Source organism: Phodopus roborovskii, unplaced genomic scaffold (genome assembly GCF_943737965.1).
Source record: "Phodopus roborovskii unplaced genomic scaffold, PHOROB, whole genome shotgun sequence".
Classification (NCBI taxonomy): Eukaryota; Metazoa; Chordata; class Mammalia; order Rodentia; family Cricetidae; genus Phodopus; species Phodopus roborovskii.
The window spans coordinates 13,452,280-13,477,650 of NW_026126407.1; the positions used below are offsets into that span (position 1 = coordinate 13,452,280).

Genomic DNA, 25,371 nt, shown 5'->3' on the forward strand with positions numbered 1-25,371 from the left:
TGGTGATGTCCATGAGTGAAAATCAACTGAGTTTAAAAACTCAAGGAAAGCTGGCCATTGGTGGTGCACGCCTTTGATCCCAGCACTCCGGGGGCAGAGGCAAGTCTCTGTGAGTTCAAGCCCAGCCTGGTCTACAGAGTGAATTCCAGGACAGGCTCCAAAGCAATACATAGAAATCCTGTCTTGAAAAACAAAACAAAACAAAACAAACAAACAAACAAAAAAACCAAAAAAGCCTCAAGGAAAAATACTTTCTTGTCTTGTTCCAAGAATTTTTAGAAGTTTAAAACCCATTGACTTTCAATTTGCATAAAGCCATTGGCTTTTCACTTCTGTGTCAGAAACGGCTCAGACAGGCAAGGCGTTGGAATTTTCAGGGTTCATCAGTAGTCTTGAGAGTCTTGTTTCAGAAACTATTTAATAAGAGATCTTCAATGGGGTTATGCCAAAGTTTTTATCTCTCACAATGGCTATTTCTTTCTATCAAAGATAGCCCTATACATTTGATTTAGGGTTTATACCAAAAAGCAACTTGTTAAAGACCTTCACTATATTTGTCCAAACCTTCATGTCTAAAGGATTTTGTTCACTGTACTGCAGAGCCTGAATTAGAAGCTAGCTTCTCCACAAGTAGGTCAGGCTCTCTAGTAATAGTGGTAGCTCTCCCTCAGACCATGTGCTAGGGACTGTTGAAAGGGGACGAAGCCACTTTCATGTGGGCATTTATTTCAGCTGCCTCCTCCTTCCCCAGCTGTCTTTTCCTCGCTCTTTACCTGTCACATGCATATATACTTTTGCCTCTGTGTCCTTACGGACTTTCAATGTTAAGAACTAATCAAGCCACCAGTGACACTTGCAGAATTCAAATGCAAGCGGCCTTAGCCTGGCCCTGGATACTTTTTCTTGTTGGTAAATGTGCAGTTGGACACAATCTGCTCTAGGAATCTTGTGTTCAAAACACATGGTTTAAAATTTTGTTATTTGTTTACTTACATATGTAGGTGTGCCTCCTTATCTGTGTGTACACCACATGTGTGCACTGCCTGGGGAGGCAGAAGAGGGGGTCTTGTTCCCTGAACTGGAGTTCCAAGTAGTTGTGAGCTGTCTCATGTGGGTGCTGGGAACTGAATATGGATCCATTGCAAGGGCAGCAAGTGCTCTTAATCTCTGAGCCATCTCTCCAGCCCAGCCTTGATCCTTTTAACACTGTATTAAAGGGCTCCACATGGCAATACGTTGAAAAGAATGCATTCAGAGTTCTCAAAACAGAGCTGAAGAGATTAAGTGTAATGAAAATACATACATTGAAGGCTCTAAAATGAATCTGCTTAGCCTAGAATAGAGGACTGGAAAGTGTTCCTTACAAAAATGAACCATTTGCTGGAGAGAATTAATTTGCATGAATTATGGGAAAAAAGACATCTCTGCAGAAACTTTTTTTTTTTTTTTTATGGTCACCATATAAACCTGGGTGTGTGAGCTCAGCACTATTTCTTTATGCAGGGTTGGCTGCCTCCGCATAGACATTGGGATCTGGCTAATGGATGACCTCCCTGTGCTACCAGCAAGGCTCAGTCAGTTAGGAGGAGTAAAGGAAAACTTTGTTTCTCCCAGATTGAAATGAACATTCTTAGAAAGTGTACACCCTTCCATGTCCAACCTGAATCAATGCCCCTGAGGTTAACAGGCTTCCAACCATTAGTCTTGTCAAAACCATAGATCAGCTTCACACTGCAAATTTATTGTTGATGGATACATGGGGTTTTGTTTGTTTTGTTTTGTTTTGTTTTGTCTTTTGACCATAGTCCATGAGCTGGGCAAATTCTCTTGAACTTCACTGTCTAGACCAGTGGATCCCAACCTTCTTACTGTGACCCCCTTAATACAGTTTCTTATGTTGTGGTAACCCTTAACCATAAAAAAAAATCTTCATTGCTACTTTATTACTGTAATTTTGTGACTGTAATGTAAATATCTGATATTTAGATGGTCTTAAGCCACCCCCATGAAGGGTCATTTAACACCCAAAGGGGTCATGACCTACAAGTTGAGAACCACTGGTCTAGGCCCTTGAGCTATTCAGTGTCACATCACTGCATTTAAATCCCACAGATTCTGATTCATGAAGAAGACAGGCTTAGAGACCTCAGAGTGTTGGGGGTTCAAAGTCATGGCACTTACATGGGTTCAGATGCCATGAGAATGACATGTGGTGGTATGCTGTGGCAGGAACATATGTGGAACAAAAACATCACATCTCAAGTGTAGCATGGGATGAGGGAGTTGGAGAACAACAGTTCTAAAGTCCCTTTTGAGGATGCCCCAGCAATCTAAGGGCCTCTCTCAAGATCCTACCTCTGCCATATAGACCAAGTGTTCAGTGAAAACAAACATGGGGAGACAATTAAATGACATTCAAACAGAGCAATCCTCTAGCTTATCCCCTGCCCTGCCTGCCCTTGCACATGGCTGTTGCCATAGCCACAGGAGACCCTCACAATGGTCTCAATGCATTCTGGGCCCTTTGGTCTCCTGAAGTGCCATTACTCTTTCCTGGAATGCTAAAGCTTTCCTTTTCTTCTCTTGCCAGACAGAATCCAACCTTACCCATGATTTTAAGTAAAGATGTCTGCCATCAGCTTTAATTAGGAAGGAAATTTTAGTTTTTCTCTGAGTGTAGCCAAGTTCTTGAGTGACAGCTTTAAAAATTATATTTCCTTTATTTGAATGAAGACTGCATTAATTTTTTGGCAAAATATACAATTTAGCCATTCATAAGTATATGTGAATTGCATTTGCCATGCTATGTAACTATGTGTTCTCAGTTTTAAAAAACAATCCTCTTACAAAATTCTGTGCCCATTTAATAGCAGAAGGCAATACCCTATTAGCTCCCTACTATCCCTGTGTACCTGTAGAATATGCTAGATTTACCTCCACCACCCAGTGTGCCCTAGATAGACCCCCCAGGGCATTGCTTGTTCACAGTGAAGGTCTCCCAAGCTAGGAGGTCGTTCAGACTGAAGATAAGGTGATGAGTTGCTAACACATAGATGGTAGATTTTTTTTGCTTGTTCTTTTATGGTGTGTGTGTGTGTGTGTGTGTGTGTGTGTGTGTGTATGCACGAGTGCGCGTGTGCACATGTGTGTGCATGTGTGTGCACATCATCAGACCCAGAGCCTGCTTAGAATGTGTTCTCCACCAAACTACATCTCCATTCTACTCCTTCATTTTTAAGCCTGTATGAAATCGAGTTGTGCCTATCTACTGCATTTCATTTATCCATTTATCTGTTACCAATACGTTAGTTGTTCCCATCTTTTGACTATAGGGAACAATGTTGTGACCATGAGTGTGCAAACATCTCTCAGAGACCCCTGCTTATAGTTGTTTCAGGAGTGTGGTTAATGGCTAAGATAGTAGCTGTGGGTACAACCTTGTGAGAAACTTGGAGTTGATTGCCATGCACTGTTTTACATTCTCGCTAACCATGCATGTGGGTTCAGATTTCTCCCACATCCTCCCCAACACCTACTCCTCACCCCTTTTAAACTTAGAATATAGATAGAAATATAGTTGTTATGGTGGGATGAAATGACAGCTCACTGTAGTCTTGTTTCATTGGTTTACATTTCCTATCACAAATGTCAGTAGCCATCTTCTGTTGTCCTTTTGTTATCTTCGTGTATTTGGAGAAGCACATATTCAGGTCCTTTGGCCACTATTGAATTGGGTTATTTGTTCCACTGACTTTTTTTTGAGGCATCTATAATGTAAGCATATCTCTGTAAGTCTTGCTTCAATTTCAGAAATGCGATATTATCGTAGCATGTGTATATGAACTTGTATATGAACTGTCTCATTGTGGTGATGATAATCATGTCCACAAAGAAGGTTGAACTACTCATCAATAATGAATTACAAATAGATTTTACTTTCCACTTACTGTATCAGTATCTGCTCCAGTTAAACATTTGTTTTTAAGTATGTTGTGTTCATTGTGTGAGGGGTTGTGTTCAGTATAGCAAGCGTGGCATTTGATCACTACATTAATAGACTTAATCTCAAAACAATGAAGCCTTGGTAGCTGTTCATTTTAAATACCAGCTATTAAGAAAATATTCAAGAATACTATGGGGGAAAAAGTGCTTGCACTTTTGATTCATTTATGTGTCAGAGTCAGTTGCTCAGCACAGGGACTATGTGATGAACTGTCACCTCTGGTTTTGTCATGGCAGGACCTGGGGACTCTGTTCTCCATCCGAGTTGTGGGGCTCTCCTTGGCCTGCAGCTACTTATCGCCCCAGGACAGCCGGCCCCTCTGTCACTGGGCAGTTGACAGGTAAGGGAAGAGATGGCTTGTGCTCTTACTGAGCTAGACTTACCAAAGAAATCTACTGAACAATAAAATTATTGATAGTAGTAGCCATTCTTTACAGCTGTTCTGTAGTACCAGCCACTAAGGTGTCCTTAAACACCTCCTCTTCTCCTCCTCCTCCTCCTCCTCCTTCTTCTTTAACCCTTTGTGTCTCCCCATGTCCAAGAATGGCCACTTCAAAGATGGGGGAGCAATGAAATTACCAGAGATCAACTTGCTCATACTTACACAGCTGGTGAGTGGAAAAGCCTGAGTTTGCACCCGGATTAGTTTAATAGATGCACTGTAATTATGTGATTAGGTCATGCAACAGACCACAGTGGGAATGAGTTTGAGGAGTGTGAGAATGTTACAGCTGGATCACCCATCCTAAACTTTTAAAAGGGTGTGGACTACGGCTAGGTGCTAAAACCACTGTGGCTGACTCCCCTGTACCTCTGACTTCATGATGCTCCATGTGTCTGTTCAATAGCTTGTCACAGTGCAGCCTCATCTAAACTTCTTCAGGGCGGGCACAGTATCCATGGAGTGATTTTGCTTTCTGCATCAGTAATCTGATACCTTTGCTGATATTCTTATAAAGCACAGTTCACAGTAAGGTTTCTGGTTTCCTGACTTGGTCAGCTTGAGGTGCTGAGTCTAGAATGTAGAGGTAGACCAGAAGGCTTCCCAGAATCCTCTATTTATACTCTCCTCAGCTGGTAAGTTAGGGAGAGAGAAGCCATCCATGTTTGGTCTGGCAGGAAAAGGAAACACTGGAGAAGGAAGGCCCCAAGTGGCATTTGGTGTTGGAGGTGACAGTTACATTCCTCAGTGTGTGCTCCGCAGGCTGGAACCAGCCTATAGCCAGTTGTTACCAGGTCATGACAGGAAAGTTGAGAGGAAGCACTTAAGTGCAGTGGGACAAAGTAAGGCAAAAACATGTTAAAAATAAGGAATGGAATTTGTACTTTGTATGTACACTCTATCGAGTATGTGCAGTCTCATCTCGCTTTGCATCTTCTGGGAGTCCGGAACTTTCTATTGAGACATCTTGGTGACAGTCTTGCCACAAATCCTAAACAATATTTTTGGTATGAACTTGGTAACTACTTGTGCCTGCTCTTCCTGATTCAGAGTAAAACTTCCTACCCTCCACTTTCTTCCTTCATTTCTCCTGCTTTTTGTGAAATGGGTGGTGCTGTGAAGGTGGGAGGGTGGCGGCTATAGTGTGATTCACTGAGAGTGTAGACATTGGAGGGTTTGGAAGCTGTTGAGTGGTGTGGGTGGGTTTGCAGGGGGCCCTTCTGCATTGTTGGTGGGGGGGGCAGTTAGTTCTCCTGAGGTGCCATCAGTACTGGCTTTTTGTGTGAAGTGCTCATTTGGGTGTTGTCTGACAGGAAGACCTTGAGGGGAGGAAAGATTTGCTTTGTCTCATGGTTTCAGTCCATCATGGCCAGCTCTGCTGTTCTGGGGCCTGTGGTGAGGCAGAGCGTTGTATACCGGAGGAGCTTCTTTACCTTGTGCTTACCAGAAAACTGAGAGGGCTACAGGAAGAAACTAAGAATAATGTTACAAACTGTGGGAGAGACATTTCATATGAAACCTTGGCCATCTGTAACTGCCCTGTAAACACTGAAAAGGTAGCTGGGCCTTCAGTGGAACAGTAAATTGTGTCCTAGTAGCTAGAAGGACACAGCTCCTACCTAGAGCTCCCAACTCCCAAGAGTATCAGTAGGGGGCATTAAGGGGTAGGCAAAGAACTAAGGCCTTCAGCAGTGTGGTTTTTAGTCAGTTTGGGGTGTTTTTTAAATCTGGAACATTTCTCCTGGGAGGAGAGCAGAAACCAATTGCTGAGTCCTGAGAACTGTGGGAAGGAAGCTCTGTTTTCTGACAGGTTTCCTCATTCTCTCCTCAGGGCTTTGCATCTCAGACGGCCAGGAGGCCCTCCTCATGTCAAGTTGGCCGTGGAGTGGGATAGCTCTGTCACGGAGCGGTGAGTTAATGGAATTTTACTCCTACAGAGCTGAGCTAGGGCATGCCTCTGCCCACAAATCTTTCCTGGACCCAGTTTCCCCTATGTAAGATCCTGCATTCACACCTTTAATATGATGGACCCCATTCCTCTGAGAGAACTTAGAAACATCTATATAAGTAGTCACGGTGGGCATGGTGATTGTGATAAGGGTCAGTGGGGTGTTAGGAGTGGTAAATGCTCATGTAACCCTGAGCCTGGGCCATGCACTTCTCAGAACACTTATTTCCTATGAGCTATTGGTTTCATCTTCATCACATCCTATGTGGGAGGACTATGAATTTATCACTGCTGTTGCCCAGAGATTGAAACTGAGATGCACAGAGGTTTGAGTGATGTGTAAGTCACATGGCTCATACATACAGAGCTGGGATTTGAATCCAGGCTGGCTGGCTTGAACCTAGGCTCTTCACTCTACTTGGCTGTCTCTCATAGTTCCTTAGCTCATCAGCCAGACTCTGTAAGAGGACATGTTTCAATCCATCAAATACTTATTAGTTTCTTGCCAGGTACTACAGCTGGTGCTAAGTTAGGCAAGCCCAGGACTTGGTACTTTGAGGACCTTGGGGGGAGGGGAGACAGGAGATTCTCCTAAGAGTGAGTTGCAAAGGCCGGGGCACAGGAGATTTCAGGAACCCACAGAAAGGGTACCTTGTCTGTCTAGTGCCCTGCCCAGGTTTTCTGTGTATGGAGACAGTTAGATCCTTCTGGGAGGGAGAGCTCTGAATGCTGTGCCCTCTCCTTCCATCTAGCCTGTTTGGGAGCCTCCAGGAGGAGCGGGTCCAGGATGCAGACAGTGTGTGGCGGCAGCAGCAGGCACATCAGCAGCCCAGCTGTACCCTGGACGAATGTTTTCAGTCCTATACCAAGGAGGAGCAGGTCCCGCCCTGGATTCCACTCCCCGGTTGGGCCGGGGTGGGGTGGGGGGTTGCTGGCTGCCTTACTGTGGGTTGGTTGTGCACTGTGGTGGCCTTACAGTCCTGATGGCTTTCTTTCCAGCTGGCCCAGGATGATGCGTGGAAGTGCCCTCACTGCCAAGTTCTGCAGCAGGGTGTGGTAAAGCTGAGTTTGTGGACCCTGCCGGACATCCTGATCATCCACCTGAAACGGTTCTGTCAGGTGGGGGAGAGAAGGAACAAATTGTCCACGCTGGTGAAGTTCCCACTGTCTGGGCTCAACATGGCTCCCCATGTAGCACGGAGGAGTACCACCAACTCCAAGGCAGGGCCGGGCCCCTGGTCCTCCTGGAAGCAACCCATCTGCCTCCCCACCACCTACCCAATGGACTTCCTCTATGACTTGTATGCTGTCTGCAACCACCATGGCAGTCTGCAAGGTGGGCATTACACAGGTGAGCCTTGCCGAGCCTCTCTGTGTGCAACAGCCAGAGCCACATGACTCAGCTATAGCCAGAGCCTCAAGATGTCCCCAGAATTGGTGCTCTTTGAAGGCCGGCACACTCTCCCCATTCACTGTGGTTGGCTTGTCACCCACTGCACAGGGGGGAAAGAAAACAGTGCCTAGTCCTCTAGGAAGGTGGCGTTGACTTAGGATGATGGTTGTGCTGTGCTGTTGTAACGACTTGCACTTTCAGGCACATCAGATGTGGGAGGGTAAATACCTGAACCAAGATGCGATGTGTGCTTTCATTTGTGGTTCAGCACAGGGAGTCTTACTTACCAGGTTTTTGTGTCCATTTACACTGTGGGGGTACTTTTAAGCTCTAGTCACCCTGGGGGTACAGTACCCTCAAAGAGAAAGAGAGAAACAAGGACCTTGAGGGTGGACAGAGAAGGCTTGGAGGGTGGGTCTTGGCTGATCATATGGAAGTTATAGTGGGCGCCGGTGACTCTGCACTGTGCTGCCTTGCCGCCCCACCTACTCTTCACAGCCGTCCTGCACCAGGTGAGGAGGCCACCAGTTTCAGTCAGATCCCCAGTCTTTTTCCTCTGGGCTAAAAGCTCAGCGCAGATCCCTGGAGACCTGTGAGCATGCGCATTTGGGAAGGCATCTTCTCTGATGTGTTTACCTGGGATACTTTTGAAAAATAAGTTTTACTTTTTTTGAAATTAGAATATTATTACATCATTTGCCCCCTTCCTTGTAGTCTTCCCGGCCACTCTCATGTACACCCGCCTTGCTCTCTCAAATCCAGCACTGACCATCTGAGTTCAGTCCCTAGGACTCATGTGGTAAAAGAGAATTCCTCAAGCTGTTCTCTGACCTCAACACGTATGCTGTGGTATGGGTGCTTCTACATGCACACAAATAAATAAATAAATAAATAAATAAATAAATAAGTGTAAAAGCAAGGTATGGTGGCGCACGCCTTTAATCCCAGCACTCAGGAGGCAGAGGCAGGCGATCTCTGTGAGTTGGAGGCCAGTCTGGTCTACAGAGCAAGTTCCAGGACAATCAGAGCTGTTATACAGAGAAACCCTGTTTCAGAGCGAGGGGGAGAGAGAGAGAGAGAGAGAGAGAGAGAGAGACCACTTCCCTGTAGGAGAACTCACCACAGAGACAGCTTTGGAGATTTGCCAGTCAAATGAAGGTTTGCCATCCCAGCTCTAACCTCTTCCTGTTGAAGAGCCGTGTGCACTGTCTGTGAATGTCCTGCCCATGTCCTCGACTGTTTCCCACATGGCTGTTGGTAGCAGTCTCCCTGTAGCATCTGTCCCAACAGTGCCTTGGGTTGCTTATCTTGCAGAAAGCTTACATTTTGTTATTCCAGGTAGCCAAAAGGCTAATCATTCTTTTCTGGCTTCTGGACTTTGAGGTGTGGCTAGAAAGCCCTTTTCACTGTGGGGCTGTGAAGCATTTTTTCCTGTGTTGTCTTTCAGTGCTTTTGAGGTTTTCGATTTTCACATTCAAGTCTGCGATCTGGTTTCTTGATGTCCCTGATACTCCTGTACACCAGTTGCTGAAAGACCATTACTAATCGAAAGGTCCACTTAGTTCTGTGTTGCTACACTTTTGTGTTTGGTGCATTTCTGGTCTTTGGCTTTTTCTCCCCTCATTGCCCAAACATTCCGACCTTGGCCTCCTCATGACTGGCCCCACCCTGAAGCCAATTGGAGGCCGCAGCCATCACATAGATCATCATAAACAAAGACACTTTGGAGCATCCAAGAGTCTAGGAACCATTTTATTTTGTCACAGTGGCCAGCTCCAGGTCTTAAGCTGGGGAGCAAAAACATTACCTAGTGTGCTTTTCAAAATGGCTGCACTATGGAGACTGCTAGAAAAGAGCCGCAGTGCAAGTGAGAATTTCAGTCCGAGGTGGTTTCTGACCCTCGAGGGAGAGTTCACACTGGTAATGACATAGTGTTCTAGACATTTTCTGAGAGTACCATTAGTAAGAATGGCTCTTGGATGAGATGTGACAAGAGGCAAAAGTAGACAAAGGTGAACTCCTGGGTGTTGAGGGGGGTGAGTGCAGAGGTCAGTAAACCTGTCCAGGCCAGGGCCTGGGTTTGTGGAATCCATAAATGTAAAAGGTTGCCTGCCTGCCTGCCTGCCTGCCTGCCTGCCTGCCTGCCTGCCTGCCTGCCTGCCTGCCTGCCTTCCTTCCTTCCTTCCTTCCTTCCTTCCTTCCTTCCTTCCTTCCTTCCAATAACATTTTAAAGGTAGCAACAAGAAGAGTAAGACAGATATGGCCACATGTGTCCTGTAAGCTTCAGGAGCAGTCGTTTGGGTGTTTGCACACTGGGTTCGAGGGCCAGGTGCAGGCTATCTGTAGCTAGTTGGAAGTAGTCGGAATCATGTCCATCTTTTTATAAATGTTGGACTCCAGTCTTGGGTGGCTGTGCCTGGTGAGATGACAGTGTGAGTACTCACTCTCCAGTGAGCAACTCCTGAGTAAGATCCCACTAGTTGTGAAAGTGTTGTCTTCTTTTGACTTCACAGAAATCCGTTCTAGCTAAAACTAAGCATTTTTGTCATCTTACTCTAAGCATGTCCATTTTTGATCATGGGGAACATCTTCACACCTTGGGGCACTAAGCATTGAACTTGGTGTTTGGACCTTTACAGCCTATTGCCGAAACTCCCTGGACGGCCAGTGGTACAGCTATGATGACAGCACGGTGGAGCCCCTGCGAGAGGATGAGGTCAGCACCAGGGGGGCCTACATCCTGTTCTATCAGAAGCGGAACAGCATCCCTCCCTGGTCAGCCAGCAGTTCCATGAGAGGTGTGTGCCACAGCTCAGGGGGTCATAGGATTTGGAGGTCACCTTAAGAGTTGAAATGTGGGATGGAGAGACGGCTAGGTGGTTAAGAGCAGTGGCTGCTCTTCCAGAGGGCTTAGGTTCAGTTCCCAGCACCCACATGGCAGCTCACAACTGTCTGTAACTCCTGTTCCAATGGATCTGATGACCTCACACCGACAAAATGCACACATAAAAAAAAAAAAAAAAAAAAAAAAGAGTTGAAATGTATTGTGCCAGTGAGATGGCTCAGTTGTAAGGATGCTTGCCACAAACTTTGGCAACCTGAGTTTGATCCTTGGAACCAATTCCTGCAAGTTTTCCTCTGACCTCCACACATGTGCTATGGCACACAAGTGCACAAATGATCTCTCTCTTTCCTCTTTCTCTCCCCCCCCCCCATCCATCTAAGTGGCTTTTTTTTTTTTTTTTTTTTTTTTTTTTAAGGAAATGGAATGCTCACTTGAGCATCTAGGAAGGTGGACAAGGACCAAAACAAGAGACTCTGTCTGCCAGTGTCTGCCAGTGTGAGAATAGGAGTTCTCTATTCCCCCAGCCCATATAAAGAAATGGGGAGCCAGATGGTGGTGGTGCACACCTTTAATTCCAGCACTTGGGAGGCAGAGGCAAGTGTATCTCTATGAGATTGAGGTCAGCCTGGTCTACAGAGCGAGTTCCAGGACAGTTTCCAAAGCAATATAGAGAAACCCCGTCTTGAAAAACAAAACAAAAAACCAAAACCAAAACAAGAAAGAAAAAAAGAAGAAGAAAAGAAAGATAGAAAAGAAAAGAAAGGGAGAGGCAGGTAAAAGCACAGGGCCTTTCTAGAAAATGTACCTGCCTAGTGGCTTCTCAGTAATTGATTTATGAGCCTCCAAGTTGTTTGGAAGTACAGGGGAAAATGTGTAACACTTTTGTGTGATTTGTCCCTTACTAAAAAATAGCCATCCTTATTTTGGGGGACAAAAGAGCATTACAGAAATTCATCAGGACTGGAGAGATGGATCCGTGGGTAAGAAGAGTACTTGCTGTATAAGCATAAGGATTGTCTTTAAAAAAAAGAAGGCCGAGCGTGCCTATGTATGTTCCCTGACCCCAGCACTGTCAGCAGCAGAGAGAGGAGGAGCCAGCCTAGCTCCAGGTTCACTAATTCATTCTACTCAAAGGAATAAGGAGGAGAGTGATGGATCAGGGTACCCAGTGGCTTCCTCTGGAGGAGAGTGATGGATCAGGGTACCCAGTGGCTTCCTCTGGAGGAGAGTGATGGATCAGGGTACCCAGTGGCTTCCTCTGGAGGAGAGTGATGGATCAGGGTACCCAGTGGCTTCCTCTGGCCTCTGTGAGTTTATAGACACTCACATCTGCATGTACTTTTGAGTGTGTACCACACACACCCACCACATTCACACACACACACACACACACCACATCTTTTCCCTAATTGTTATTTGAAAATAACCAGAGAAAATCAATAGCCCTCCAGGTCTGAATCAAAACTAACGCAAGCCTACCTTCCATTTATAGAAGGCAGACATTGAAAGGAGAATAAAACCCTCCGATCCAGGCTTGGTGACATACATCTATACTCTCATCACAGGGGAAGCTGAGACAGGCGGGTCATGAGTTTGGGGCCAGCCTGGGCTACACAGTAAGACCCTTAAGTAATATGCAGTTTAATAATAATAAACCTATTAGAGGAATCCAGAGGGAAGGTAACCCTAATGCCCCTTATGAAGATTTGGCTCCCCTGAACTCAGTGTTTGTGGTTCTATAAGATCTGGTGCCATGGGTCCTGGAGATAAATGCTGTGACCACTAAAATCCTAGAAATCTGGCTCTAGAAAAATAATCACACTTAGGAAGCCAGAATCTACAGCAAATAATTTCACAGAATACATTTGAATGCACCAAGGAGTCATTTTTCCTGTGCTCACTAAACACCATGGTTTTCAGGATGTCTCACTACAGGCTTCTAAACATCATAGTTCGAAGGATGTTCCCTTGTAGTTCTCACCTAAACACCACGGTTCTGAGGCTGTCTCATTGCAGGCTTCTCTGGCCAGTCATTTTTCATTTTTCTTCTTCCCTTTTGGCTTTTCAAGATTTCTCCGTATAGCCTTGGCTGTCCTGGAACTCGCTTTGTAGACAATGCTAACCTCGATCTAACAGAGATCCACCTGCCTCTGACTCCCCCCCCCCCCCCCCCCCCCCGCCCAAATCCTGGAATTAAAGGTGTGCGCCACTACTGCCTAACTACTTTTGTTCCTGTAGTTGTCCTCTGGTTCTGTTAGTCCAGGGCTGAGGGATAGGGGCCATCTTGGGAATCTTGGGGCCGGTAGTGGAAGACCTCTGTGCCCTTCCCACAGGCATCCTCAGGGATGTGTTAGGTCCAGCTCTCTCCTTTGCTTTTTCTGCAGGTTCCACCAGCTCCTCCTTGTCTGACCATTGGCTCATGAGGCTCGGGAGCCACAACAATAGCACAAGGGGAAGCCTGCTGTCCTGGAGCTCTGCCCCTTGTTCCTCCATCGCCCGGGTACCCGACTCTCCTGTCTTCACCAACGGTGTCTGCCACCAGGACAAGGGTATGTGGTTATGTTGGCTGTCTTTCCCTTTCCTGCCCTTTTCCATTGTGAACATGTTGGTGCTTCATAGTCATGAACAGAAAGAGCCAGCCCTGACAAGAGGTGTGTCATCTCTTGGGGTCTTCCTAACACTCACCTGCCTTTTCACCCATCCATGACCCTCCCCAACCACAGACACAGTGGGCCCTTTTGACTCACAAGTTGTGCATCAGTAGAGCCAATCAACCACAGATGGAAAATAGAAAACACTTCACACCTGTGCTAAACATGTGCACACTTTTCTCTCACCATCCCCTAATGTTCACACTGCATCAGGTATTATAGGCAATTGGGTGGTGACTTAAAACACACAAGAATGTACAGGAGTATAAAACACACAGGGGCGTGTGTGTCAGTTACATACAAACAGTACATTTTCTTTGAAAGATGTCAGCATCCAAGGAGCTGATTCCCCACAGTCTCTGTGGAACAATTATTCTTCATCCCTTTTCTATTCCCATAGAGCTTACTACGTCCTGGGGAAGGCAGGAAGCTAAGGCAGCAGCGTGGTTTAAAGCAGGGCAGAGGCAAAGAGGCAAAAAGTCAAGGAAGAAGATCGTAGAGGCTGGGGAGGGAGGGAGATACAGAGAGCCCTGTGTGGTACAGCAGGGGAAGTGACATTGAGGAGAGACCTCAGCAAGGACAGGGGACTCATGCTGTGCAGAAGGCTGGGAATATGTTCATAGCAGGTGCTCTGAAGGATGAGCAGAGTGATCCAGGTGGTGGGTGATGGATGGGAAGGGGATGGGACACCTTGTAATACGCTGTTTGGACTTTACTTCAAGTGTTGTGGGCAGTGAGGGAGAATGTGGAGTAGGGCAGTCATCAATATGGTTTACATGTTAAACTTTTATTTTTATTTTATGTGTATGGGTGTTTCACCTGCATGTTTATCTGTGCATCACATGTATTCAGTGTCAGACACCCTTCCACCCCCTGGACTAAAGTTACAAACAGTTCTGAGTCATCTACGTAGATACCACCTAGGCCCTCGAGAAGAGCAACCACTGCTCTTTACCACTGAACCGTCTCTCCAGCCCCTGGTTTAATTTAAAGTCTACCCTTTCTACTGCATGAAGAATCCATCCCCAGGGGTGGGCATGTGTGTCAGGTATAAGGCCCGTTAGGAAACTGTCTATGGTTGTAAAGCTTGGACGGATGTGATGAGGACGAGATGGTCAGATTGTGGGTAGAACTAACAGAATCTGCTAGCGTTGGACACCGCATATGAAAGAAAGGAAATGGTCCAAGATGCCTTGGCCTTTGTCTAAGGTATAACAAATGAAGAGGATCATTGTACAGTTTGTAGGATGGGAAAGCATTGGGTAGGGGCAGGGTCAGTTTTGAAAGGAGCCACATAATTTAGGGCAGGTTGTTTTGGGACTCCTGAAAGACTGGAGAGCCTCGAGCACACAGATGGAAGTGAAAGCCACTGGCTGGCTGAGCTCTCCACCGAGATCATGAAGGTAGCAAAGACCAAGACTGGCAGCTGTAATGTGTAGGGCTTGAGTGAAGGTGGAGATGGAACTGAGACAGCAAGCCAGGGCCAGGAGGAGCAAGGCAGGCAAGGCTCCTTCCCAGGCGCTGGAAAGCATCTCTCAGAGGAAAAGGGCCAACTTGTGTTCAGGACCAACGGAGGCTGAGCACCAGTCAGGCTGGAGGACCACCAGGGACTGACTCCCCAGGGGCCTCTGCTGTGGATGGGAGGAATTGGAAGCCCAGCTGAGGTTCAGGAAGTGATGGCACATGCTCAAGTCATCTTGCAGTGTGGAGAAAGGCCACTAGCTGCACAGGCAGCACAGCTCAGGGCAGTTTCTGATGTCCTTTGTTGAAAGAGAGCTAACAGAGCATGCTCGAATTCAAGTGGAGAAACTGCAGGAAAGCAGGGGACAAGATGGTTATAGAAACTAATTCTAAAACAAGAACTCAGTGTGCAGGTGTGTTTAGCTGTGTAGGCGTGTCTCCTTCAGGAAAGGAAAGTGGTTAGGTATTCAGATTTTCAGTTGGGCGTGGTGGCTCACACCTTTAATACCAGCACTTGGGAGACAGAGGCAGGTGGGGTCTCTGTGGGTTCAAGGCCAGCCTGGTCTGCATAGTTGGTTTCAGGACACCCAGGGCTGCATAGAGAAAGCCTGGCTACAAAATAAATAAATAAAATACAAACAAACATATGTCCGTGTTTCTCTTAGTTCCTAATTTAGTCTTTAATATAAAGTCTTTTTTTTTTTTTTTTTTTTTTTTTTTTTTTTTTTGAGACAGGGTTTTTCTATGTAGCTTTGGAGCCTGTCCTGGAACTAGCTCTTGTAGAGCAGGCTTGTTTCAAACTCACAGAGATCCACCTGCCTCTGCCTCCCAAGTGCTGGGATCAAAGGCATGGGCCACCACTGACTGTTAATATAAAATCATAATAGAATTTTTAATAAACACAAATTTCATAGGTATAGAAACATCAACATTTATGATTGTGGCATTAAGATGTGTACTTGTGATGCCCTTTATCATATATAAGCACATACATTATGAGTACATATTACATAAAACATGCAGATATTTTTACTGAACTAAAGTAGTACTAATGAATGTGTAAACTAATCACACTTGTGCATGTGATGAATTGTCATAAAGTGAACTTATCCATTGCTAGATTAAGCAATAGAGAGTTCTGTGTTGGAGGTGTGGCTCAGTGGTAGAGCACTTGCCTGTCATGCACCGGGCCCTGGGTTCAATCCCCAACACCAAGGAAGGAAGGCAGGCAGGTTGGTAGCAAGGTGGCTGGTCCTGGAATCCTACTTCCTCATACCTGTGTCACTCATTACTTCCCACTCTCACAGAGCTATGCCAGGTTAGTTTTACTATGTTAAGTAAAAGATGGACAGGGGCCAACTGTGACACACCTGTTGGACTTTATTCCAGACACCGTGCGTAGCTATTGGAGGGTTTGGAGCAGGGCTATTGACAGTGTGGCCTATATTTAAAAATATATGTTTACAAAGATGAATTTCACCTGTGAAGCCATATGGCATACAGACTTTTTATTTGGCTTGTTTCGTTTATTCCTGTTCTTGTGAGGCGCATCTGGCACACATAGCAGTGGGTTGTTCTTTCTTTTATTTATTTTACTTGTAAATAAAACCAACTCAGAGAAGTTAGTTTGTGTATGTGAGAGAAAGAGACTAAAAGCAAAGACAGGGATTGGAGGCAGTGTACAGGGTGAGGCAGAGGGATCAGCTTCTGCCTTCTGTACATTCACTGTGGAGTCGTCATTGCTGCAGAGCCTAGCACCAAAGTCAGCCCGGAGAAATCTGACCCGCTCATCAAGGGTCAGGTGTTGTTGTAACTGAGAACCTAGAGCAGTACCTGGCACGTCCCAGAGTGCCAGTGGATAATGGTGAGTGGACCAGTGTGATGATAAAGTCTTCAAGCCGCCTTCTGGTTTGGAGTTCATGACTCATGGCTCGTTAATTTACTCCGTTTGGGGCTTCCCCCATTTCACCATCAAATGGAATGCTGCAGGAGTGTGTATATGTATTGTGAACTTGTCCAAGTCGTTAGAGTTCATTCCCATGAAATTGAACATTGGCACCATGAGCGCCTCTCTCTCAGTGAGGAATGTTTTAGACACCCTTCCATGAGGAAGAAGCTCCAAAGAATGACCCAGCTTTTCAGTGGGGGCTTCAGAGAAGTGTTCGGGAACGGTCCTGTTCAGTAAACAATCATGGACTTTATAGGAGTATAAACACAGGAGGGTGTGTGTCAGTTACATACAAACACTACATTTCTGTAAGAGATTTGAGCCTCCAAGGAACTGAGCATCTGCTGGAGCCGATTCCACAGAGCTCACATATCATCAGCCCTCTGCAGAGAAACACAGATTGTCCAGGAATGCCAGCCTTCCAGGAGCTCTGGCTATGGGTGTTGGGATGACACCCTACACTGGAAGGAGTGGGTCAGGGTGCTGGCAAGTTTTATGTCAACTTGACACAAGCTAGAGTCATTAAAAAAAAAAAAAAAAAAAAAAAAAAAAAGGACCCTCAAATGAGAAAATACCTCCAGAAGATCAGGCTGAAAGCAGACAAGTCTGTAGGGCATTTTCTTAATTAGTGATTGATGGAGGAGGGCCCGGCTCATTGTGAGTAGGGCTATCCCTGGGCAGATGGTCCTGGGTTCTGTAAGGAAGCAGGCTGAGCAAGCCATGATGAGCAAGCCAGTAAGCAACACCCCTTCGTGGCTTCTGCATCATTTCCTGCCTCCAGGTTCCTGCCCTATTTGAGTTCCTGCCCTGACTTCAGTGATGGTCTATGAATGTGAAAGTGTAAGACAAATAAACCCTTTCCTCCCCAACTTACTTTGGTCATGGTGTTTGATCATAGCATTAGTAACCCTGACTAAGACAAGCGTTTTGTGGGGTTTATAACTAATAGAATTGGGGCATATATGAGAAGCAAGTGCTCTTCAGCTTAAGGAATATAAAAACACCTTAATTTTATAATTACTAGAAGATGTGACTATGAAAAAAAAATCCCAAGAAGTTCTTCCTAGAGACCCTTGTGAATAAAGGGCCCTGGGGCTTAGGTGTCCCCAGCTTGTCGGTACAGGTCCTCCTGCTGATAAATGTCCTGTGGCTTTTCTTGGGCATCAGAGGTTTTAGTATGTCTTCTTCCTTTCCAGATCTTTCCAGACAGTGTTTTGTTTCAGCTTGCATTCCTTTTTGATGGCATCTGAGAGTTTCAAATATTCAAGACTATATATGGTCACCTTTTTATTCTTTGTTTTTAATTTGATGAAGTATGGTCCAAGAATGAGCTTTTCAAAAGTACCTTCTTTTATCCATTTTATCCTCTGAAGTCTATTTTGTTATTTTATACGTGTTCTATGTACATATAGATTAGATATGATCCCTTTGAGGGTTTGAATCATTCATATCATATATGTTATTAGGCAATTGATTGCTTTTATTCAGCACCCCCCCATCTTTAAATGCATCTCTTGTTATTTTGTTTTTTTTTTTAAAGTATTGTAGCCAAGGCTGGTCTTGAACTCACTACTCAGCCAGGATAACCCTGAATGACTGATCCTCCTGCTCCCAAGTGATGGCTTTACCAGAGTGAGCCACTGAGCCTAGCTTTAAACTTATCTCTGACTGTGAAGGAGATCCACTGAGGCCCTCCTCGGAGCTGGGCTTTGATCATGTACTCTGTAACCATTTGTTATGAGCTGCTTGTTAATAGATGTCTGATAGTTCATGATCATTGGGTATATATATATGTATGTATGTATGTATGTATGTATGTATATATATATATACACACACACATATATATATATATATATATATATATTGTGCTTTTTATCATTTCAACTGATTTTTATTGCTCTCTGGTTTTAACCTTAGACTCCACATTGATAGTCTTGCCTAGTATTTGTTTCTGCCCTTTTTTTCTTTTTTTAGTACAGTTTAGTTAAGTGGTTTCTGGTAAATGGATTGCTGTTTTAAAAAGATTTGTTTGCTTTAATTATATATATATATATATATTAGTGGAGTGTGTGTGTGCGCGCACACATGTGTGCACTCGCATGTGCATATTATCCCTAGGTGCTAGAAGAGGGCATTACATGACCCAGGGCTGGATGATGGTTAGCTGCCTTGTGGCTGCTGGGGAATCAAGCCTGGTCCTCTGTTAGAGCAGGCTCAGTGCTTTTGGCTCTAGGCCCCTTCCCCCTTTTAAAGTAAAAAGTAAAGGGCAACTGTTTTAATGTTTTCACTGCTGTGCTGGGAGATAAAATGCAGGATCTGGTGTGTGCTAGGGCACAGTTACTGAGCCCATCCAAGGCCCTGTTCCCTGTTTCATTAGGAGGGAGGAGCCAAGTGCAGTGTTGTGATAACAATGTTTCTTGTTGGTTTTCTTCCTTTCCTGTTCCCTCATGTTGGTTGACTTGGTTGCTGTTTGTTTGCTTTTCTAATTAATTTACAAATTCTGCTTTTCTTCTGACCTTATTATTGTCTACTTTCTCACTGTTTGCAATCAATCACATTTCCCTGCTATTAGAAGGTTGTAAGAAACCAGCTGTTTCCTGCCAGGCATTTCTGTTTCATCCTTGTCTGTTCTCTTCAATAACCAGAGTTGTACTTCTGCCGTCCCCTCCCCCATTGACATTCCTTCCACAGTGAGAGCTTTGAAAGCTTTTCTCCAGATGCACTCCTCCTTGACTTGAGATGGATTCTCGCAGAGTGCTGTTAGAATTCCTGTCCCACACCCCGACTTGAGATGACCTTCTGAGACTGCCTGCCAGTCTCTCTGGAGGATAGAATGCAGAGACCGAGATGCACTGTGCCTTTGTGTTTGTCTTCTCTGCCCTGAGATCTCTGCTCTGTCAGTGTTTGTCAGAGCCCTTCAGGCATGCCAGCTCTAAATCCTAACTCAGCCAGAAATCTTTCCTTTCGCCCCAGTGGGTGGCAGCCTGGCCGGCCTGGGGCTCTGCACCTTTGCTTACAGCATCTGTAGCTGATTTCCCACGCTCTCCTTGCCCCTGGGCAGCAGGTGAGAAACCCAGACTGATCTCACTCACGTGAGTGTTTCTTGCTCTTTCTGGCTCGACGTTCTTAAGATTCTCTCTTTGACCTTGGAGTTCAGAAATTCTAGCACATGCTTAGGTGTTCAGCCCCACCCAGCGTCAGGTGCCTTTCCTTAGACACACTCAAGCCTTTCTTTGGGACATTGTCTGGTATTTCCCTTGATTTTTTTGTGTTTCTTGACTTCAGATTCCTCTGGTTCTTTGTTGTGGCTCCTGGTTCTGTCTCCTCACTCCCCTACCTTTCCCCTTGTGGGTTGTGTCCCTGCCATTTTGCTCTGTGTGCAGAAGTGTCCAATCTTTAAACTTCTTGACATTTTCACCTACAAATGTGCTGGGTCACATTCATATCTATCCTGGGACCGGTGCAGGCTGCAGGTTAGGCATGCCTGCTGGGATGAGAGCTAATCCTTTCCTGTTTTCTTTCTACTGACTCATGTGAATCTTAACAGTGACCCCACAAGCCTTCAGTTCATCCCTCGGACTTTCCTTCCGGTCACACTTTCCAACTCCTGACGTTTGTCCTTCCCTCCAGGTCATTGGTTGCTCTGCTCTGATTCATTAGGAGCTGGGCTCCTGGTTTTGGTTTTGTTCTGTTTGTTGTTGGTTTTTATACTCTGTTGCTGGGCTCTCTTTGTTGTCATTTCTACTTTGGAGCAGGCTCTCACTGTGGAGCCCCGGTTGGCTAGGAATGTATAATCTCTTGGCTTCCTGAGTGATAGGATTATAGGTCTGAGTCACCACACCCACCCAGCTGGACCCTGTTTTTACCTTTTCTGTTTCTGCTCACAAGGCTCTGCTCTTCCTTCTCTAGATTGGAGTGATTCTTGGGGTGAGAGAAGGGACGATGACTTTGGCTCTCAAGAGTTGATGGTGTGACATCCAGCTCTTCTCTTGCCCAGCTTTGTCCACCTGGCCCAGTCTCAGAGGAAGATGTGTAGCTTCGCTTATCTGCATACCTACCTTATGCTGGAGGGCTGGCTCTGTGGGCTGGAGGCATGGTCCTGTGGGCTAAAAGGTGGTCCCGTGGACTGAAGGGGTGGCTCCATGGTTAATAGTATTTGCTCTTCTTGCAGAGGACCTGGGTTCAGTTTCCTGCACCCACATGTCTGCTCATGTCCATCTGTAACTCCAGGTCTTGTACCAGGCCCACACATGGTACACTTGTTCTTGGAGACAAACACACATACAATAAAAATAAATAAATATGTTTTAAACATGACTGTAGGTCTTTCATAATTCTCAGACTCCCTGGATCCCACCCTTCTTCCTAGCTCTCTGCTTTCCAGAAGAGCCTCTCCCAGTGGAAGGGTTTGTATACTGGGTAGGGGTGGGATGAGGGGGAGGAGCTTGAGTACTGGGTAAGGGGTAGGATGAAGGGGAGGAGCCTGAGTACTGGGTAGGGGTGGGGTGCTTGGTTAGTGAGAGAGTGCCCCTGTGGGTACTTGCTGCTTTTTCTTTGCTTATGCCATCTATTTCTCAGTTCATCTAAGGCTCTCCATCCCTGCCCCCCTCAGGTCCTGTCATGGGGCAATAAATAGATGAAAAGACATAAACGGTGCTTTTTCTCCAAAAAGAGGTGAACTGAAGGGGTCCTTTGGGTGTCTGTAGTGTGGTTGCTCTCAGCCCTGGCCCAGGGCCCTTTCACACCAGGAAGGAGAGAAAAGTGGTTATTTACAGCAGTAACCAGGGCTCCTCACCACCTGCCAGGGCTTCAGGCCACTCCAGCTGGTGAAGGTTGAAAAGCCACAGCTTTGTCCTCCTGAGGCAAAACTTTCCTCTCTGCCCTTCTCGCGCTGTGGGTGAGGAACAAGGAGGCTTCACACACACACACACACACACACACACACACACACACACACACACCCACCCTTTTGCCTCTAGAGCAGTTTTCATCTTTCCCCAGGTGTAGGGAATTGAACGGTGGAGCCACAAGGTCAGTGCACACCGAAATAACGAAGTATTTTGGGTAAAACTGGGTCTATTCCTGGCCAGTCTAAAGAAACTCTCTAAAGAAAAAGATATCAAAAATGACCCGTGGAAACCCCAGCAGCTGAGATCTCCGTGGAACCTCTGATACCTGCGTGTGTCTGGTCCAGCATCTCTTCCCGCTCCTCCTGTGGACCTGCTCTTTCAGCTGCAGAGCTGAAGTATACTCGTGCCCTTAGATTCTTATCCCGGCATTCTTTGTGGCCTTTGCTCTCCCTGACCTCACACCTGTGTGCCTGAGAATCCCAGGACCTCCCCACATGGGTGTTTTGTGGCACAAGTCCTTGATTATCTTTAGAGTTGGTCCCTGTCATAGCTCTTTGGGACTGCGGTAATAATAGAAATAGGCTGGGGCCTTACCAGTGGCGGAAATTCACTCCTTGTGACTCTGCAGGATGGGATCAGGGGCCAGTTAGGTTGGATTATGGGAGTGCTCTTCTATGATGTGAGGTGGGAGAAAGCTCTGGTCTCTTACCTCTTCTGATAAGGACACTGTTCTAAAGCCTTGCTTCTTGTGCCGTGACCTTGGAGGTTAAAGTTCCACTTATGAACTAGGAAGGATGGAAGCCTTTGGCCCATAACATGCACAGTCCATGAGTCAGCACATTGTCAGCAGCCAGTTGTGGGTACCAGTGTCATGCTTCTGTAATTGACTGACCCTGTCTGAGTGGGGTAGGGGCAGTCATGTAGGCTGTACATGTCAGGCATCAAGCAGTTCTGGTAATATAGTGCTGGTGTCACAGTACAGTGCTGGTGCCACAGTATAGTGATGATGGTGACATTATCTTTTTTTTTTTTTTTTTTTTTTTTTTTTTAAGTTTTTGACACAGGGTTTCTCTTTGTAGACCTCGCTGTCCTGGAACTAGTTCTGCCTCTACCTCCCAAGTGCTGGGATTAAAGGCATGTGCCGCCACCACCTGACGATGTCGATGGTGACACTTCTTAGGAAAGGCATGCAGTGTCTACTATGTATGTTCCCTTTAGAAGGGTTGAGCTGCAGAAAAGTGTGTGTGGGGGTGGGTGGGTGTGTGTAGAAGGATACATGTGGCTTATGTACAGGCATTCTGCTATTTTATAGAAGAGAATATTGCATTCACAAGTTTGCTATCTTCTGGGATCCTAGCAGCAATCCTCGGTGGATACCAAGGAAGGCTGTGCCCTCTTTGCCCGTGGCTTTCCCTGTGGTTTTAGATGTACACATGGATTCTGTGGAATAGTGAACAAAACTATTGGTGGCCCTGAGGGCAGGGCCTCTGTGTGACCGCATCATGCCACAGTCAGTGTGCCTAGCCCTGTACCTGACACGTTACTTGATGGCTGGCACATACTCCTATCAAGTGTTCACAGTCTCTGTGTCTCTTTCAGGAGGGGCTGAGTCCAGGCCTTTGGTTCGGGGTGTTGGCGGCCGAAGTATTAGCATGAAGGTACCTCCTGCTTCCCGGTCCAGGCACGGGCCCTTCAAGACCATGCCCCTGAGATGGTCCTTTGGACACAGGGAGAAACGGCCTGGGGCATCTGTTGAGTTGGTGGAATACCTCGAGTCCAGACGAAGACCCCGGTCCACCAGCCAGTCCATTGTGCCGCTGTTGACACGTGCTGCTGGTGGGGATGAGAAGTCACCTTCCCCTAGGTTGGATGGCACCCTTCCTGCTAGAAATGAAGATAGTGGTCGAGCCATGAGTCAAGGAGCAACTGGGATGCCCCTTTCCTCATGCCATCTCAACCACCATCCCGCCTTGGGATCCTTAGATGATGGTCTGAACACAGCCAGGACACGAACAGGAAATGCAAATCAGGATATCAAGCTCCCCAAAAAGTTTGACTTGCCTCTCACTGTGATGCCCGCAGTGGGGGATGAGAAACCAGCCCGCCCTGAGGGCCAGAAGATGACCACCTGGAAGGGAAGTGGTCAAGTGGGAAGCCAGAGTAGTCCACCTTCCCCCTCCACTGGGCTGCTCAGAAACTTTAAGGACAATGGTCCAGGTACCTTACCCAAGATGAAGGCGAGGGCTGCTGTAGAGGAAAGGGCCCCTGACAAAGACAAGGGACAGGGGACCTTCACTCTTCTGAAATCTGTGTTTTGGAAGAAAGAACACAAGAGGGCTGTCAGGGCTGAGAGCTCCCCAACAGCACCCCCAGTCTCCCTGGTGTGTGACAGGCTGAGCCCTGCCATGAACGAGCAGGCTCGAGCCTCATCGCCTGCCCTCAGGATTCGAGAGAGCCCAGCCAGAGGCCTGGGCTACCACATGGAGAGGGACATCCGATCTGCGCCCAGCTCTCTCCACCTCCCCCGCAAAGCTAGCAGGCCTCCTAGAGCCAGTACAGCTGGCACCTCACAAAAGACCATTCCAGGGGAACAGATTTCTTATGGCACCCTGCAAAGGGTGAAATACCACACTCTTTCCTTAGGTCGAAAGAAATCCTTGCCTGAGTCCAGCTTCTGATGGAGCCTTTCAGTATAAGCTGGCATCCCAGGCTGTGCACTGAGATTCTGCAGGAAGCCTGATGACTTCTGGTTGACAAAGGAAAAACAAACAAACAAACAAAAACAAAAAAACCCCACTTTGGTCTCTTTAACTGGACTTCCAGCCCCTATGTGTCCCAATGTGTCAAAATGGTTGGGTTCCCCATGTTAGGTTTTAATACAGCCTGGCCACTAGACGGTGCTGCTGAGCCCAAACTACCAATACAAGGCTAAAACTGGTATCTGGTGTGTGTAAGTCCAGGGCATGCATAGCTCTACTAAAAAGACTCTGTGGTGTCATGTTAAATACTCTAACCAGCTTGCTTGCTCCTAACTTACATATTCCTCTCCTCCCTCCCTCCTTCCCTTCCTTCCTTCTTCCTCCTTCCCATCTTTTCCCCTTCCTTCCTTTACTCTTTTTTTTTTTTTTTTTTAATAAAGGGCTTATAAAGAAAGCCTTTTCCGTGCTTATCTTGGATAAATGTCAAAGATGCCAAGAAACAAAAAGGATAAGGAATAAAAAAGAGTGCACGTGGAGGTAAGATCTATGAGATGGGAGAGAAGTGATTGATGTTTTAGGAGAGGATTTAATATATGGCAAGATAATTGTATTAGAGCTTTCAAAGGTATTTTAAAAAAGATAATTATTTTGATACCAGGAAAAAAAGTCCCTTTTTAAAAAAAAATGTAAGTATGAAATCTATGCACAACTTTAATAAAATTGTGTCAGTGAACCCTGTAAGTGGCTGCCTGAGTTACTGAAGTTTGAGAAGGGATTCGTTCTTGTTGCTGTCTATCAGAAAGTAGTTGCCTGTGTTCTTTCTGAAATTAAAAGGAAAAAAAAAAGCTCTTAAAATTATTTGTGTCTCCATCCTTCCTTTTCTTCATTTAAAAATATTTTAAATTTGTGTATATTTTTGAGACAGTCTCACTGCCTTTAACCCATACTGGTCTCGTACTCTCGTCGAGCCTCCTCCTTCATGATCTAAGGACCATGTGCTTTTGACTTGCTGTTTCTGAAGGAGAAGTCTCTGGCTTCTTTGCTTCTCTGGAGGGCCCGTGAGTCTGAGGCTGCCTGGTGAACCGTGTGCTCCCCTGTGTTTCTGTGTGCTTGCCTGTGCTAGGAGCA

At 46.1% G+C, this 25,371-nt stretch overlaps 1 protein-coding gene across 2 annotated transcripts in view; it reads left to right on the plus strand.

Moving 5' to 3' along the window:
• Usp43 (ubiquitin specific peptidase 43) overlaps positions 1-24,984 on the plus strand; it is a 57,222-nt gene extending 32,238 nt beyond the window's left edge. The window contains exons 9-15 of one of the 2 annotated variants that reach the window (XM_051180351.1): positions 4,240-4,343; positions 6,277-6,354; positions 7,146-7,272; positions 7,393-7,729; positions 10,426-10,584; positions 13,016-13,180; positions 23,144-24,984. In XM_051180351.1, coding sequence (XP_051036308.1) covers positions 4,240-4,343; positions 6,277-6,354; positions 7,146-7,272; positions 7,393-7,729; positions 10,426-10,584; positions 13,016-13,180; positions 23,144-24,222 — 2,049 coding nt within the window. In that variant the 3' untranslated portion in view covers positions 24,223-24,984. Of the gene's footprint in view, positions 1-4,239; positions 4,344-6,276; positions 6,355-7,145; positions 7,273-7,392; positions 7,745-10,425; positions 10,585-13,015; positions 13,181-23,143 lie in introns of both variants that reach the window. The other variant, XM_051180350.1, reaches the window with a different exon arrangement.
• Positions 24,985-25,371: the final 387 nt, after the last annotated feature.